The 17,244-nt window shown below is 41.2% G+C and overlaps 1 protein-coding gene across 1 annotated transcript; it reads left to right on the top strand.

Moving 5' to 3' along the window:
- Window positions 1-1,001: 1,001 nt before the first annotated feature.
- Window positions 1,002-16,310, top strand: ddx4 (DEAD (Asp-Glu-Ala-Asp) box polypeptide 4). The gene is made up of 22 exons (XM_076284455.1): window positions 1,002-1,019; window positions 1,191-1,224; window positions 2,186-2,242; window positions 2,317-2,382; window positions 2,786-2,830; window positions 3,402-3,458; window positions 3,926-3,976; window positions 4,145-4,171; window positions 4,451-4,519; window positions 4,672-4,704; window positions 4,812-4,847; window positions 5,448-5,489; window positions 5,603-5,745; window positions 6,152-6,304; window positions 6,596-6,750; window positions 7,649-7,778; window positions 7,881-8,047; window positions 11,979-12,124; window positions 12,332-12,431; window positions 13,559-13,829; window positions 14,171-14,278; window positions 15,679-16,310. Exons 1-22 carry the CDS (start codon window positions 1,002-1,004, stop codon window positions 15,751-15,753), a joined length of 1,983 nt encoding a protein of 660 aa, XP_076140570.1. The 3' UTR covers window positions 15,754-16,310.
- Window positions 16,311-17,244: the final 934 nt, after the last annotated feature.

Genomic DNA, 17,244 nt, shown 5'->3' with positions numbered 1-17,244 from the left:
TCCCAGCCAAGTCCATGATGACTCTTTGTCACTGCATCCAAAAATGTCTCCCTCTGGATAAAGCTGTGTTGCGCTCATTAAAGCGCGATTCAACCTCCCCTATGTAGCCTACATGATCGAAAGCACTATACGCCCTTTAAGTTGCTCGAGATTTTCATTAGCACTGGACAATATTGGAATATATAGGAAATGCAACATGTCAGTTTGGCCCTTTATTTATGGTTTCTGTAATTGATTTATCAACAGCTCATGCATTCACAGCGCCTCAGTGAGCCTCCTCTGACAACTTGGGTCATCCTGCGGTCAGAAACGTTGTTCACCTCGCCTCACCTTGTGAGGCCTGCTACTGAAGTTCTTATGCAGCAGTGTCAAAAAATCCTACTGGTTGAGATTTATGCTCATTTGGCGTTGCAGGAGTGATGGTAAATGTATCTGACACTCAGCGCACAACGGTGTCCGAGTGTGCAGAATCCCTCTTCATCGTGCAGTTTGTGCACAGAATCAACAGTAGCATAGTTGACACAAGTGTCGGTCTGTGTCAGGCCAAGTGTTCAGGCCAAGTGTTCAACATCAGTTTTCAATATGGATTTAATTTCACCCATAGCCGTAATGATATTTAGATAGGTCTTTTATGTCAGGGAGAGAACGGCACATCGGCCTGTTTGGAGGGGCATGGCCCCCTAAGGCCCGCCCATGACTCAACGCTGGCAGTAGGTTGTTCTCCAACTTTGGGACACTTACTCACTTGGACACTAAACTGCATGTATACAGGTTGACTAACTTAAGTTGGTGTCCTTCCAAACCTGACATTGCTGGCAAGTGCTACCCTTTTTTGTTTTTTTGAGACCTGCGCTGGCAACTTTAAAGCCAGTCTACATTTACGTTACGTGTAAATGTTCATTGAGCAGACGCGACTTATAATGAATAACATTCAATTCAACATTCAAAGTCTAATCTTGGTGCCTTTGTTTGTCTTACTGCCTTTAGCGCAACTTAACAAAATGGATGATTGGGAAGAGGTAAGACAATTTACACATTTTAGTATTATAAATAGTTATAAATGTATATGTGAATAAATTATCATGTATGTGTCAGATGGACAAGGTAGAGTGGGTGAAAAGCTACAATCTGTTAACAAGCTTAATTTCTTACTCTGGTTCAGAGCAAATTGTATTTGTTTAAATTTTCAGGAGCCGGTCGCTACTAGCACTACCACAAGTTTTGGTGAGTTTTTTTTTATTTTTTATTTTTAGCTACTGTAAGTAATGTCTTTTTGCCCACTGAGTTTACTCTGCTGAAGCCATGTTTTAAATAGTGTCTGTTAAAATCTAATGGCAACTAGCTTGATTGTAGGCAAAGGGGTTTCATCAACCTGATAAGTCATTTCTCTATGAGAATATTTTCAGATTGTGTGTAGACCTAAAGGGGAAAATTATTTAAATCTTTTTTTTTTTTTATCTGAAGTTCCTTTGCTGTTATTGAGGTAGAGAGACAGGTCTGGGGTAGCTGACGAGCCAGACCCACATTAAAATGTAGGCTCTGGGCATCACCGTTGGGAGTGCTCAGTCCGAGGGGCGGGATAATCGGTTGTCTGTCAAATTCCCTCTGCATGCAATAGGACAGCACTACAGCTCATGAGTCCCATGCGTTTTCCCACCAGCGGAGCTAGTGTGCTAGTTCAAACTTTTGCCAACTTAAAAAAAAAACTTGTCACGCTGTTCGCCAACAGCAACATCCAGAAACATCTTTGTTTTCAAGTAGCAGGGAATTCAAGCTAAACCGTTGCAACTCTGCCGTCAATCATTATGTTAAGCCCGCCTAACGTCTATACACGATGTGATTGGCCCTATCGAAGTTTCATTTTTCCAGCTTGCGAGCCAACGGAGAGTTGCTAGACTAGCCCTGGCGGCAAATTACAGTCCGTCTAGATTTCTAGGCTAGGTCTAAGGTCTATGAGGTTATGAACTTGTTGGGTGAAGGCAATTGGTTTGTTCCGACACAGATGCTTACCCATAGGATTACATTTAAAGTTAGGTGGTTATTGGTTATAGCATTCAAACTCTATTGGAGTGACTTTACTTATTTTTGTCTACAGTGAAAATGTGCACCCAGAAAGGTGCAAGAATAATAAGGCTCAGCTTTCTAAATACTGAAGTTTCACATTTAAGTGTTTTTTCCTATATAGGGGACGGAGGAAGTTCGTGGAACAGTGGAGGGCAGAAAAGCAGCTTCTCCAGAAATGGTATGGTGGATTCAATTTGTGACTCAATAATTGAGCCGGTTATAATTTTAACAAATTATATTTGTGGTTTCTAGACAATGAGAAAAGTTCCTGGAACAGTGGAGGAGGAGGAGGATTTGGAGGAAGGGGTGGAAGTAGAGGTGATGACTTAATAAGTGTTGGAGACTTCTTGCATTCATGTAGGCTTCGTTTTGCAGTGCTTTCACCCCTTATTGTATAAGATGACCAATTCGAAGTATATTTAAATTGTATCTAAATACATTTTCATGTGCTGAGGTACTCATTTCAAGATGGCTTTTTAAAGTGCACTGAAATTGTAGTGAGAGGAAAGTTCTATGCTCTTCAAGTAATGTTCATCACAATCTGATTTGCAGTCAACATAGATTGTTCACATTCATTAGATTTATGAATGCTAGAATATAAAAGGCACAACAACAACAATAGGTGGTACTGTGATGCCATAACATGCCTTGTACAAATTGTGTTGCTCAACAATTACAAAAGCCATGCTCTGGAATTTAACCTGAATGTTTTCCTTGTCAGGCCGTGGAGGAGGCGGCGGTGGGTTCAACCGGTCATTTTCCTCAGGTTCAGATACATTTTGTGTAGTAACATGTCTTAGTAAGAGGGTCTCAATTCTGTCTCTCAAGGAACTAAATGTAGTGCATGTATTGAGAAAGTTAGTTAATTATGATGTATATCTGTTATGCTGCATTAGTTCTGCACTGGGTAAATGTTGTGCTAGTAAGGCCTGAAAAAGACTTTACTAAAGGGTATAATTAACAACAAAAAAGAAGTAATCAAAGAAAAAGATATTGGTATTGGCCAAATTGTTATTTTATGTATCAGTCCTGAATTTCTTAATCGGTGCCTCCCTTAAAGTTAATTACTTTTTACTGACATAATGAATTACAGTAGGTAGTGGTAGTCTCTGAAGGTCTGACTGTCCGAAATGTCAGTTCATCAATAAACCGGCCCTATACATGAAGCAGTGTCGCCCTTTCCATTTTTTTGTTACTTGAAGAATATGTAGTAATTTGAAACTATTTTGCCAATTGAGCTGTATTTGAACCTAAAAAAGGAGGTTTTGGCATGCACAAGGTGTCAGCTGAACATAAGAGTAATAGAATGTGTCATTAAAAGCTTTTCTGTCTTATAGGAGGTGATGAAAATGGAAATGATGAAGGTGGTAGAGGGGGATTTCGAGGAGGCAGAGGCAAGTTTTGTAATCCCCATTTAATGTGATGTGTAAACAGCTCAGACTAAGATTCTGAATTGAGTCATCAATCAGTCATTATGCATGGCAGTGTTCATAGATGTTCTTATCACATGTTTGTAAGATATGGCTCCTTGTTACAGCCTAGAATAAAAAGGTATTAGTTACACACAGTAGTAGGACTACACATGCATTTAGTCATGAAAACGAATGGTTAACATCAATAGTGAAGGTAATTGCTTTCAAATTGATCACATTTTGAACATGATCAACCCAAAATACTGCACTGCTATGCCATGGCCCCTTGAAGTGTTGGGAGCCATTGACTGCATGTTAAGCGTTTCCACTCCAGTAGTGCATTGCTCATACAGCCTCTAGATGGTGCAAATTGGCCTGGTTGCCTTTAATGTTGCTTGTTAAATATGTAATTTGCTTTAGTTGTGCAAATAATTTGTATCTCTTAACAGGTGGACGAGGCTCAAGGGGGGGTGGCGGATTCAGAGATTCATTTAACTCTGGTATTTGATATATACTTCTCTGTACAAAAATGACGAGTATTCCCCCTTGTGTGAATAGATGTAGTTTGTCAGTCATTAGGGTTCCACGTAATGCTACTTATGTTGATGACTTGATAAATCGATTCACCATATTGAGTGTAGTGTTGATTTTATTTATTTTTTTCGCAGGGAATGATGAAAATGGAAATGACAATGGTAATGTGTCCATTTTATATTACTATATTAAAGTGTAATTTGAAAATGGTAAAAAGAAAATTTCACTCTTAAAGGAGAATTCCGGCGATTTCATATAGATCTGTTGAGGTCACCGAGTACTGTGCCCCCAGAATGTAGCACTGTAGCTCTAGCTGTTGTGAAACCCCCGGAATTCTCCTTTGAAGTAAATCCCTACAGATGTGAATCATCTTGTAATGAGATGGTAATTTGATAACATAGAGGATTGTTTACTGGACTGGACTGTTTACTACTTTGCAGAATTCAATAGTGACTTTGGCGGTAGAGGAAGAGGACGTGGTGGCAGAGGTGGTCGTGGTGGCTTCCAAGGTAATTGGTTGAAATGATATGAATGTTGATTGCCCTCTTGTGTTTCAAGCTAATGGTTACAATAGGCCTGATGCAGCCTTTGAAAATGTTTTTTTTTTTTTTTTTGCAGTGAGTAAAAACTTTAATATCTTCCTTTTGTGTATGATTTTTAGATGGAGGAGGTGATGGCTTTCGGGGGAGTGGAGGTACGTTGAGTAGGGAGTTGTACAATGTTGTAATGTTGTAGATGTAGTGTAGATGCAGAAGTTGCTCAGAGTTGAACTCTTGACTCATTGTGGATGTCTCTGTTCAGGTTTCATGGGGAAAGATGAGGAAGTCGTTGGCAAAGGTGACTGCAGTAAACGCTCCAGATAATGGGGGGGGAATAGAATGTGAGGGGAGTGGGGGTTAGAAAGTGAAAATAGGAATGTAGCAAACTTTCTGGCTCAAACAAACTTTAATGTAGTTCATGTGTAACTATAGGCCTACATGGTGTATACTATAAATCAGCACATTTAAGGTATATAAGGACACAACTCAATTTGTAATGTGGCTACAATAGATGTCCGATGGTTTCAGAAGAAGCTATATTGCTATCTGCTTTTGTGGATGAATTGGTAAGACTGGACTGAAATTATATTGGTCATTATAAATGTAATGGCTTGTTTAAGTGCTATTATATTCCACTAATGTGTCAACTATTTATACTCTTGATTTCTGCATTTGTTGGATTAGTTGGATCAAGTTGATGCGCTTCTCCTGTAATAAACCCTCAAGGAATACAAGCAGTGCTATACATACCTACATTGGTGTAAAATGTTAAGAATGAGTACTAGAAGTAGTGATATGAATTTATGGAATTAATAATGGTGTTTGTTTTGAAAAAAATTGGAGGTGTTGCCCTGTACACAAAAGTTTAAAGTCCTGTGCTGTGTTTGTCACTTTGTAGGAGGAAGGGATGGTGAAAATGGAGGTGATGGAGAAAATGCTGGTAAGTCTTTGCCATTTTGCTCAGAAGCACAGAATTGCCCATTGGAGGTCCAGTCAATGGGGGCCATGAGGGTAACTTGTCCTGTTGTTAATGTCAGTACTTTTCTGCCACAGGTCCAAAGGTGATCTATGTTCCTCCTCCACCTCCGGAAGAGGAGGATGCCGTCTTTTCGAAGTTTCAGACGGGCATTAATTTCGATAAATATGACGACATTTTGGTAGATGTGAGTGGAAGCAACCCACCACCGGCCATCGTGGTGAGTCTGTACTTGGTTCAGCTGTGTTCACGTTATCTCCATTTATTTGCATTGGGCTGCTTTTACTGAAGCTGGGGCTTGCCTTTTGCATAGTTAATACTGCTTGGGCGGAAACTGCTCTTGAATGTTGCATGTTGATTTGTGTGCTTTTTGTAGCATTGCATGTTAACCTGGCCTCCTACATAAGTATGAGCTTTCATTGTAATCTGATTGTATGTCCTCACAATTGTGCCACATAATGTATTACATTGTTTCTTTATTTTTTATCAATTTTGCACACCAGGCCAGATTCATATCTCAAGTAATGTCTTGGTCTTTTTTTCTGCTGATGTCTGCAGCTGAGGGAAGGAAACTTTATGTAGAGCTGCTTTGCTGTGAGTTCCTTATCTCCTGTATCTCTTCTCAGACTTTCGCAGAAGCAAACTTGTGCGAGTCGCTGAGCAGAAACGTTAACAAGTCGGGTTACGTCAAACCCACCCCTGTCCAGAAGTATGGCATCCCCATCATTACTGCAGGCAGGGACCTCATGGCCTGTGCCCAAACAGGATCAGGAAAAACCGTAAGCTACCCCCATCTATCTAAGTAATGTTATATCCAACCACATGTCAATTCCCTGTCAACAATTAAAGTGATCAGCCATTTATTTTTTTTAACATAGACAACAGACCACAATGATTTAGTGGTACTTACATGCTAAGAATCAGTGTGGTCTGTATTGTTTGTGTGTGTGTGTGTGTGTGTGTGTGTGTGTGTCTTGGGTATGGGGGGGGGGTGGTTGTGGTGAAAGAGGGAGTTTATGGATGTGTCTGGCGGTTGGTGCTAGTTTCCACATTGTCACTTCCTGCCGCAGGCTGCCTTCCTGTTGCCCATCCTGCAGAAGCTCATGAGCGATGGAGTGGCGGCCAGCAAATTCAGCGAGCAGCAGGAGCCCGAGGCAATCATCGTGGCCCCTACCCGAGAGCTCATCAACCAAATCTACCTGGAGGCGCGCAAGTTTGCCTTTGGGTAGGCATGCTGTGCGAGACAGGGCATTGCATTGTAGTTTGCATGCCAAAACTTGTGTGCAAGTGTTCTTCAGTATTAGAAAGGAGAAGTTGTCCTGCTGGTTTCGTCACATCTTTACCTCAGTGTGCTTTTACAAAGTTAACCCAATCACATGTTTTTGCTACCCTAACGTGTGGTGTACATCAGTGGTTCTTAACTGATCTGACAAATTGTGAGACCCACAATTTCCCATGTTCATTAAGTCACGACCCATTCATTTTTGCCTGTAGGCCTACTTGTTTGGAACATGCTGATGTTTGACATTAAATTTGTGAAGTCTTCAACTCCTGATGTCACCTTTCAAAGTACTCGATAGGTTTGTCTTTGACAGGTGTGCTTTGTTTCCATGTGGCATTTTCTCTTGTGCCAGCAATTCAGTGAACACCGCACACTGGGGTTTCTGTCCCATTTTGCCTCAATTTAAGTGAAACCATATCCTACTTAAAATATTCAGGGTCGTAGCCTACTAGTGTGTACTGCTAAAATGATGGCTAACATGATGTCTAACATGACATTGTCTATGTCCATGGCAATGACTGACAGAAATAAAGTCTATCAAAATAAAGGCCCATTATTAGATCTGATAAGGTGGGATTTTAAATGGGTGATTTTTTTTAATTTTTTTTATATATAACATTTTTCAAGCTCCATGATCCACCCAGGATGGTTCTGCGACCCACTTTTTTTGGTCCCGACCCACCAGTTAAAAACACTGCTGTATATGGATATGTTTTCGGAAACGGAACACGAATCTGTATGATCTTTAAAACCTGTTAACATTCATCATTCATTTGACCTGAACAAGGTATGGTTAGTGTACAGTATGGTAAATGCACATTGTTGCCCTGTGGTTGTATAGGACATGTGTGCGTCCAGTAGTGGTGTATGGAGGCATCAGCACGGGACACACAATCAGGGAAGTCCTGAAGGGCTGCAATGTGCTTTGTGGAACTCCAGGGAGACTGCTGGACATCATAGGAAGAGGAAAGGTTGGGCCTGCTTTGTTTTCCAAGTCATAAGCACATCATGAGTCTTGAACTGTACTGATGTGGTTGACCGTGTGTGTGTGTGTGTGTGTGTGTGTGTTTCAGGTTGGCTTGACTAAGTTGCGTTACCTGGTGCTGGATGAGGCTGACCGAATGCTGGACATGGGCTTTGAGCCAGACATGCGCAAGCTGGTGGGCTCTCCCGGAATGCCACCCAAAGAGGAGAGGCAGACACTGATGTTCAGTGCCACTTATCCAGAGGAGATCCAAAGGTCTGTCCTGACTGTCCTTTTTTTTTTTTTTTGTCTACGTCTCAATGATGTTCTACGGCCATGTTTGATACTAAAGAGCGAAAGTGTCTGAAGCACCGTTAAAAAATATTTATGGTTAATTTAATAGTTGACAACTAACAGAATAGTCAAGGATTAAAGTTCTCCGTCGTGCGACGGATTTCCGTCAATTTGATTCTAGAAATGCCATATTTGAGATCGATGCAGATCCGATGAGAAAAAAAATAGGAGGGGGGGGGCGGTCCGATGAATTAATGTGTGTGATGTTAAATCTTTAAAGACCTAATAGTGTTCTTGAGAACTTTCTGTGTCTCAATCAGTGACTGCTAAAGAAGATACGTCAGCCATGAGTTTCGCTTTGTTTATTGCTAGGCCCTACACGATTGTCTCATTGCCCTGGGGCGTTTGCTTAAAAAAAACGTCTGGAGGACTAACGGTCTAAAAGTTGGATTATAGTGACACAATCGATACAGCTGATGAGGTTGGCCAATCCGTTTAACTTTTTTGGATATGCTAGCCTAGGCTACATTGTGAGCTCTATGTGCGAATTCGGAGATAAGAGTATGCTGTATTCTTTCCGTGCATCAATGTATACAATTTCTTAGCCTACTATCGCGAACTCTTGTCAGGGGAGGTCATTCATTTTGGGTGTCACCTATGACTTGAACAGATAGCCTGATGCCACCCGATGTAGCCTATTAGTGTTACAGTTTTTAATCAATGCAACTAATGGCGGCCTTACATTGTACGATTTTGGTCTGTTATCACAGTTGGCGACTACATTTCCAAAGTCGGACAGAAATCATGGGATTTGTGCTGGAATCGCGGCGCGCTCCCGTCAACTAGATCGTTAAGTGTAAGGTGCCAATCGGCGGTTTTAAGTCAGTCGGAGTCAGTCCTTTTCTAGTTTTGCCGTTACGACGATATTATCGCAAGTCTTTGTAGTCGTGGCTCATGCAAATAGTGACCTCTCTCCAACACCAAACAGGAAGGGGCAAAGTAGGCGACAGCAGTAGCCTATATGATTATAATGTTATTCTTATAATATTTGTAATTTCTTATACATATTTAGTCGGCTCTTCCATGTGACAGAACAACTCTACGGTTAGGGATGTCACGCGTGAAACAATGCTGCAGAAACACGAAAATACGACTGAGTTCAGTAGGCTATTATTTCAGTTCCTGTTTATCTATTGCACGATGGGTAATAATTTAAAGGAATCTAGTTGCAGTCTGATTGCAAAATCATAGTCAGTGACTTCTACTACTTGTCTTTAGATGTGAGAGGGTCTGAGACTGTAGTCTTTCAAAAATCTTTTCCAAATCTTTGCAAATCTTTCCAAAGTCTGTCAGTGTAAGGAGGGCTTAACATGTGTAAAGACACAATATAAACCGTAGCCTATTTATTATCCCGTCTGTTATGACATGTCCAACAATGTGTTTCACAATTTGCGACGGACGGTTTTGACTGAGCGTATTAGCATAAAAAAATACAATATCTGTCATCATCGCGAACTGTTGAGTAAGGGGGTCAGTTGTGTTTGTGATGCACAGATAGACAACTTTAAAGTTCTCAAGAAACTTGAGGTTGGTATGAAGGAGTGTATTGTTGGATGTGAGCAAACATTGTGCACATTGCACAATGGTGCAACTTAACCACAAAACCGGTTCCATGTGTTCGAATTGGATGACTAAAGTTCTCAAGAAACTTGAGGTTTGTTTGAGGGAGTGTATTGTGTGTGTGAGCAACCTACTGTACATTTTACTGCCTGAATCTCAATATTCTGATCACAACAACTCTGGGCAAATTACAAGTCAGCACCAGTGCTGCATTCATTGTTTTGCACTTTTATAATCACATCACCAAAAGTAGGTTATTGGTTTTACCAAAAGTATTTGGCAGTATTTTTAAACTACAAACCTATAAAGTATTTTGATACAAAATATGATGCCATTTTTTTCCAACTAAATAAAATAAAAATGACTACATACTATTTTGTATTTTAAATACATGTATCAGACATACTGCCTTTCCCTGGCTGTTGGCTGCAGCAACTCAAGCTAGGTAGTACTGATTGTTTTGTGTTTATGTTATGATCCAATTTGACAGCTTTGCTATGTTGCCCACCCAAAATTTCTACCAGCCCACCCAAATATAGTAGCCTAGCCTAGGTTAGAACCAGCCCTGTCCTGCATGGAGACATATTTTACGATAATAATGGAGAAAATGTTAGCAAAACTAGGTTTTTGTTAACAGAATCTCCTGACCCTCATTCATCTATTTGCGCAACAGCCCACATTCTGCATTCAATCCAGCGAGACAAGTGAAATAAATGTTTTTTTTTTTTTTAAAGCTGTCATCGCCATAGGCACGATATTTAGGCTACCTCTGTTAAACCTACACAAAGTTGCGAATTAAGAAGTGTTTCCTGATCGGGGAAACCTTTCGGTCCGCAGTTCAATTGTGCCGCAGGCCAATAAAGGCAAGCGTGTTTGCCACTTACATTTCTGACGTCTGACACTTCAAACTGCTGCAAGTGCATCAAGAAAGGTCCCGCCTTAGACCATGTTAACGGCCAATCGTAGACTAGGATTTGGGGTGGCCAATCTAATCTCAAGGCTGGCCTGTGCCACCCGGAGCCACCCCTCTGGCTCCGCCCCGGCATATCGCAACCTCTTGTCAACCTTATACGACCTGTTGCTGAAGACAAAAGCGCCCTCTCCAGATTACCGTTATCAAATGTGCAGACCTCCTGCATGTAAAAATATCCAAAAAATGAGATACACGAATCAAAAGAATGAGAAGAAATAAGGGCTATGATGTCATTAAAAAAAATGACAAGGTATAGTGCTGCAGAGATATCAACCTGAATTAGCATGCTAAATTACTAGCCACAGCCCGACAGGTGTCATAATACCAGTTTCGGCCATGGGAGGCGGTATACGGGCAACATAACCGCCAGCCAAACTGCAATACACGTTTCTTGGTTGTTACTCTAGGGTAGACCAACTCATTTTCGGAGGTATACTGCCCCCATCTTTTATGGAATGTGGAGTAAGAATTGATTTTTTTGGCGGACATTACACATGGCACCTTTTTATGCGGATGAGGCAACAATATCTCGAATGTTCTGATTTGTTACTTTGATGAGGAAATAGTCTTGCAAACTTGATTTTGTAGATTTTACTTGGTGTTGAATTGCATATTAATAAGAAAAAAATTCTCCCCTTTAAACACTTTTGGCCTGAAGTAATTAAATAAGAGTGTAAGTTAAAGCCTTTCTACAATATTGCTGCAGTAGAAAAGAACAGCAATGGCTAGTCAGCAATGGTTAGGGATGGTACTGAAATATCGTTTTGTTCATCAGGAAAACTCAATCTCAATCAAGAACACTCGCAATTCGCCTTATTCACATGGCGGCCATTGGCCGCTAAAACAAGGCTACAGGGTAAACAAATCATAGGATTGTTATGTTCTATGCATTTACCTGTAGGTGGCATTAATTATATAGTAAGTGTAACCTGTAGCCTCGTTTTGGTTTAAATAATGGCCGCTTTGTGAATAAGGTGAATACTCCCTTTACTTTGCTGTTTGCATCTTTTTGTACATTAAAAACCAATAGGTCGCGACCGCAAAAGGGGTGCTATCTCTATAGGTAGATATGAACAACGTATGACTTATGGCCTGAAAAAAGTTCAGTCAAATAATTTTTTTTTTCACTTTAATCCCTGAATAGTTATTGCAACCCAAAGGAAGGGAACATGTGTAATGAACCAGTACCCTGAAAATGTTGCTTTCAAATATTTTGAATTGTTTCAGGTAGCCTTGCAGTTGCAGTGTCCAAGGCCTTGCTAGACTGATTGTAATCTGGCGGTTTGCCTAAGTAAACTTGTCTGTGGTCTCTTCCATCAGGTTGGCTGCGGATTTCCTGAAAGTAGACTACTTGTTTCTGGCAGTGGGTGTCGTTGGGGGTGCCTGCAGTGATGTAGAGCAGCTAATCCTGGAAGTGAACCAGTTCTCCAAGAGGGACCAACTGTTGGAGATACTAAAGACTACAGGTGTGGTTTCTCCCCCAAGTGTCAAAGATCGTTTGGTGTGTGTGTGTGTTCTGTGTCATTCACTTTAATTACTTGGAAATTTAATAGTGCATGTGTATAGCAGGCATATGACTGTACTTGTGTTCACATATTTGTTCTTGAGGGAACATGATTGTGACATGGAAATGTTTGGCTGGTGACCTGATTCTTGCAAATGCTCAACCCTAGGAAATGAACGTACCATGGTCTTTGTGGAAACCAAGCGGAAGGCGGATTTCATTGCCACGTTTCTCTGTCAGGAGAAGTTGCCTACAACTAGCATTCATGGGTAAGCGTGACTTGATGCCTAGACATTTCATTGTTACTAGCAAGGCTTTGTTACAGAACATTTTGCCATTGGTAGTTAAAGCAGAGGTGTGGGAAGGGTTAACTCACTACTGGAAAGTAGTTGTAGCGTTCACCATCTGTCCTTAACACTTCTGTTTTCATTTGTTTGGTTTCTCCTGCATTTAATGCACAGTGGGGCTGAAAGATTAAACCATTTATAATCAAAATTGCCATTTCAACTAATGTTATTAGCAAATTGCAAAGACTGCAATTAATAGTACATCCTGTGACTTGGATTATTTGCCGGTATTTGGGTTTACCAAAAGTAATGTATTAAAGAGAACTATAATGTAAAGCCTATTGTCAAGCAGTTGTTACTGCCTGAGACAACACAATGAACACGTGCAACAGTGCCTGGGTGCAATAGACTGCTTGTATGCTACTTTATAGGGATTCACATTATAATGCCAGGTAGCTTTGTCGACGAACGACAAACGAATAAAATAGCCTACCCCGTGATAAAGACATTATAGAACACAGCCTACACAGTGTTTGTAATAATCAAGAGGGATTTATTTGTCACATACAGTTACAGTAGGTTATAATAACTACAGCATCTTTAAGTTGCATAGGTTATAATCTGTTGCCATTTACTGTATGGCTGTCAAATGAATAAATGTACTTCTCGAAAAGCCGCATGGCCATCATCGCGTAAAACGAGCAGAACGAATCGGAATGGAACATGGGCTTGTAAGTCCTCTCTTCAGACGGTTCCGCAATACACTACTGAGACACAGTCCTCATTCGTCCGATGTGGCCGGGGAGCAAAATTAGTTCGGGGTCTCCAGCGGATCCAAATTGCTTCACTTTGGAGACACTGATACGATTGTCTAATGTGGAAGGGAGGATCGTAACGAAAGTGTGTCGGATACATTTGTATCCAACATAATGTAGATAAAGCCTCATAAATGATCCAAATGATACTGCATATCCAATTGCAATTTTCCCTAAATCGTTAGGTCTTAATGCGCCGACATAAATTTGGTGGCAGTCCTGACTTGAATGAGTGGATGTGAAAAAGTACCATGAAAGGTATTTAAATGTAGAAATGTTCTGGTGTTTCCACAGAGACCGTGAACAGCGGGAGAGGGAGCAGGCTCTCTGTGACTTCCGCACTGGGAAGTGTCCTGTCCTGGTGGCAACGTCTGTCGCCGCTAGAGGCCTGGACATTGAACATGTGCAGCATGTGGTGAACTTTGACCTCCCAAGCAGCGTTGATGAGTATGTGCATCGCATCGGGAGAACCGGTCGCTGTGGCAACACTGGCCGTGCCGTGTCCTTTTTTGACGCAGAGGCAGACACCAATATAGCTCGGTCTCTGGTCAAAGTCCTGTCAGGGGTAAGTATGGGGGGGTAATTGCCACACATTTCCTGGAAGGCTTTTCAGCCAGCACCAACATTTCCGATGGACCATCACCTGCATTGTTTTAGCGCATCTGTTTACGCTGGCCTGGTTGGATGTTGCTCAAGTAAATGAGCAGGTTAATGCTAAAGGATTTATGCGTGTCAAAGTTGAATAAAAAGTTGCCCTGTTGGACATGAAGGGAGCAGTAAAGGCACCGTAAATAAATGTGCTGGCTGACGAGCATTCCAAGGATTAGGGCATTGTGGGCCCTTGTGGGAGTTATCAGGGCTCATGGAGGAAAAAGCAATAATTATTATTATTTTGTTTCTTTCCAGGCCCAACAGCCAGTGCCGGACTGGCTCGAGAAAGTAGCCTTTGGTGCTCATGGGACCACTGGATTTAACCCGCGAGGCAATGTGTTTGCTTCAACAGACACGAGGAAGGTGAGATCTGAACTGAAGTTTCTTCTTCCAGTGCTTAGAGGGGCACAGTGACCTATCTGTGTAAATGATCTGTATTTGGATAAGAAACAGGAAGTGGGGATGGTTTGTACCAGAAGTTGTGTAAAGCTGCATGGGCAGGGTAGGAATTTCACGACGGCCATGGCCGTCGTAGCCCCTTGTGTTGGCCGTGAGGCCCCTTTGAAAATCAGAGGTTTTCAGTTGCCTTTATTTGGACAGGACCGTGGAGAGTGACAGGAAGCAAGTGGGAGAGAGATGGGGTGGGATCGGGAAATGACCGCAGGTCGGATTCGAACCTGGGTCCCCGTGGGCACTCGCCCGCATATGGCATGGGCGCTGTAGCCTGCTGCGCCACAGTGCGCCCCCCCCCCCCTGACGAACCCTTCTTTTAACACATGACAAACCATATATCAGAATAAACAGGAGACCTTACCGAACACAAAGGTGTAAAGCAGTCCCCTGTACAGTTAGCCGTTCCAGAGTAATCCAGTTTTGAATTTGCAGTAAAGTTCGACATACATGGATGTCTCCAAATTTGGGCTTTAAGTTTTACAATGTGTTTACAAAATTGTTCCACATGATTTCATAACGGGCCAAATACAAAATAAATGTTACAAATATCGCCTAGATATTGGTAAATCAGAGGACAGCTGACTAAGAGTTTGTCAAAGTAGCCTTAATGATCACAAAATGCTAAGCATGCATCTAGGCTATTTGAGTTTCTTAAAGCTGAGCTGTGCTTAAATTGTTCAATACATGATTTCATAACAGGCCAAATATAAAATAAATGTTATATATAGCCTAGATATCTGTAAATATTAGATGATCAGATGATTTACAGTTCTGTTATGTTTCATGTTTTTGTAATGTTTCATACATTGATGCAGGTCTACTGCAGTGAATAGGCTAAATACAACTTTGATAATTTTTTAGCCTACTACTGTATAGTTAACTTTGGCCTTGGTGCCCTGACATGTGGCCTTTGTGCCCCCCACCAAATATGCCCAACTGAAGGCCAAGTGGCCTTGCCCCCAGAATGGTGAAATTCCAAGCCTGTGCATGGGTAATGGGCAGATACTGTTTTGTAACTCCCATCATTCAGTCTTGTTGAATCTATGAATTGATCTGAGGAAAGTGGTTGATTTAGTTGGTCGTCGAGCTGCCTTTGTCCCCCAATAAAAATGCTTATTTGGGTAGGTTCAGTATCTGCTTAGTTCTGTAAGTTTAACTTTATTAAAGATCCATGGGTGGTGTACAGGTGGGTACATTAGTTTGAGCTAAAATGGTTGACTGAAACCAGAAAAGGAGAATACTTCAGCTGTGTGCATAATGTCTGAAAGGGTTTAAGAAGTTAGCAGCTGAAATGGGTCTTTTCTCCTCAGGGTGGCTCCTTCTCAGCAGACCAGGCTGCTCCTCCAGCCACAAGCGCAGGTGGTGATGAAGATGACTGGGAATAAAACTCCAAAATTCTCCGGTGTTTTTTCTGTTTTGTGTGAAAACAATAGCTAGTCTTTTGTTTAATTTTATGTTCAGGTTTTATTTGTTTTCTTTGTGAAATATTTTATTTTTCATGTTTAGGAAGGTGTCTCCTTCCTCTGGTGCAGAAGTGCCTATGTGTAATTTGAATGGTGCAAAATGTGTGATGCATTTCAAGTGAATGCAGGGTGTATTAATCATGGGAGGATTTTTGTATGATTGACTTGTATGGCACTAATTGTCAGCACTGTGGAGAATCACGCTAACCTTTTCTGTGTCACTTAATAACTGTAGTGTCCATGGGGTAGGCGTCCATGGCATGCTTGTAGCACAAATGTAGCACCAAGAAAAGACTACATGATGAATACCCCTTGCATTTTGAACCAAGCATGCCTACATTTTGTTAACCAGACATGGTTCTGTTCTCATCTCATGCCACTGAGTTGACCGTTGCGCTTTTGCTATACGTTTGATGGCCTGACTTGGGCTTTAGAAATGTGAAAAAAAAAGTGGATGCAGAATAAAAGTGTCAACTTTGTGTGGTGTAACATTTCTTTCAGAAAACCTGTTAGATTGACAGAGTGGCCATGGGTCCTTTAAGTCTTAAGTCTGAAAATAGAACTTAAAAGTATGAAATTGTCTTAACCCTCCTCTTGTGTTTGTGGTCAAATGTGACCCATTGACAATTCTTTTCTCAAAAATATTGTTAACTGATTCTGACTACCAAGAGGCTCTTTGACTTTGTTAACACAGGTCATCTGAACACAAAACAAATTTTGATAATTTTTATAACAATTTGAGTGTTTTGCTTAACTTTAGAATATACATGTGTATTTCTGGTCAAAAAGTAATGGTTGAGAAAATGGTCAGTGTACAAAATTGAGTACATGCACAAACGTAGATCAGATGGACTGTATGTGCTTTTGTACATTAGCGCACACACCCTCGCACTGCTTTTTTGCCAGCCCACACTGGAATCTTTCCCCAATAATCTTCCCCTTTCTCACTTGCATGAGCTCAGGTCAGTGAGGCCTGCAGGCCATAAATAGCAAATGCAAGTATAAAACTAGTTATATTCAATAGAACACAAATTGATGCAAAGGTCTTATCACATTAGATGATCTGTGTGCTATGGATTTATAACATGCAGCGGTCATTTTTGACCAGGAGCACAGTAAACAAAACGAACACAACAGGAGGGTTAAATTCAAATTGGATGCGTCTTAAATATTTTTTGGGCCAAGTCACCGCGCGAAAATGCAGGTAGATTAATCTCTTCTGCCAGGTCAATATATATTCCCGGTATGCGCTGCGTTGTCTGGTTAGATCAGAACCCATTGTCTACTGCGCAGCTTGTTGGCCTAACGGCCTCCACTAGGCCTACTTCAGCGTTTCTCAAACTACAAGGAGTTGTAGTCTAATTATGCCGATCGATGCCTCTGTCACTCGTCTGCTTATTTTACCGCGTAATA

Source organism: Alosa pseudoharengus, unplaced genomic scaffold (assembly GCF_046254945.1).
Source record: "Alosa pseudoharengus isolate Yale_2024_CS ecotype anadromous, Long Island Sound unplaced genomic scaffold, YU_APseudo_1.1 YU_APseudo_1.1_scf_14, whole genome shotgun sequence".
Taxonomy (NCBI): domain Eukaryota; kingdom Metazoa; phylum Chordata; class Actinopteri; order Clupeiformes; family Clupeidae; genus Alosa; species Alosa pseudoharengus.
This window is presented reverse-complemented; position numbering and strand designations above follow the sequence as displayed.

Coding starts and splice junctions, on each gene's coding strand:
- ddx4 (XM_076284455.1), top strand. Junction 12,432..13,558: donor CCTACAACTAGCATTCATGG/GTAAGCGTGACT, acceptor GTGTTTCCACAG/AGACCGTGAACAGCGGGAGA. Junction 13,830..14,170: donor TGGTCAAAGTCCTGTCAGGG/GTAAGTATGGGG, acceptor GTTTCTTTCCAG/GCCCAACAGCCAGTGCCGGA.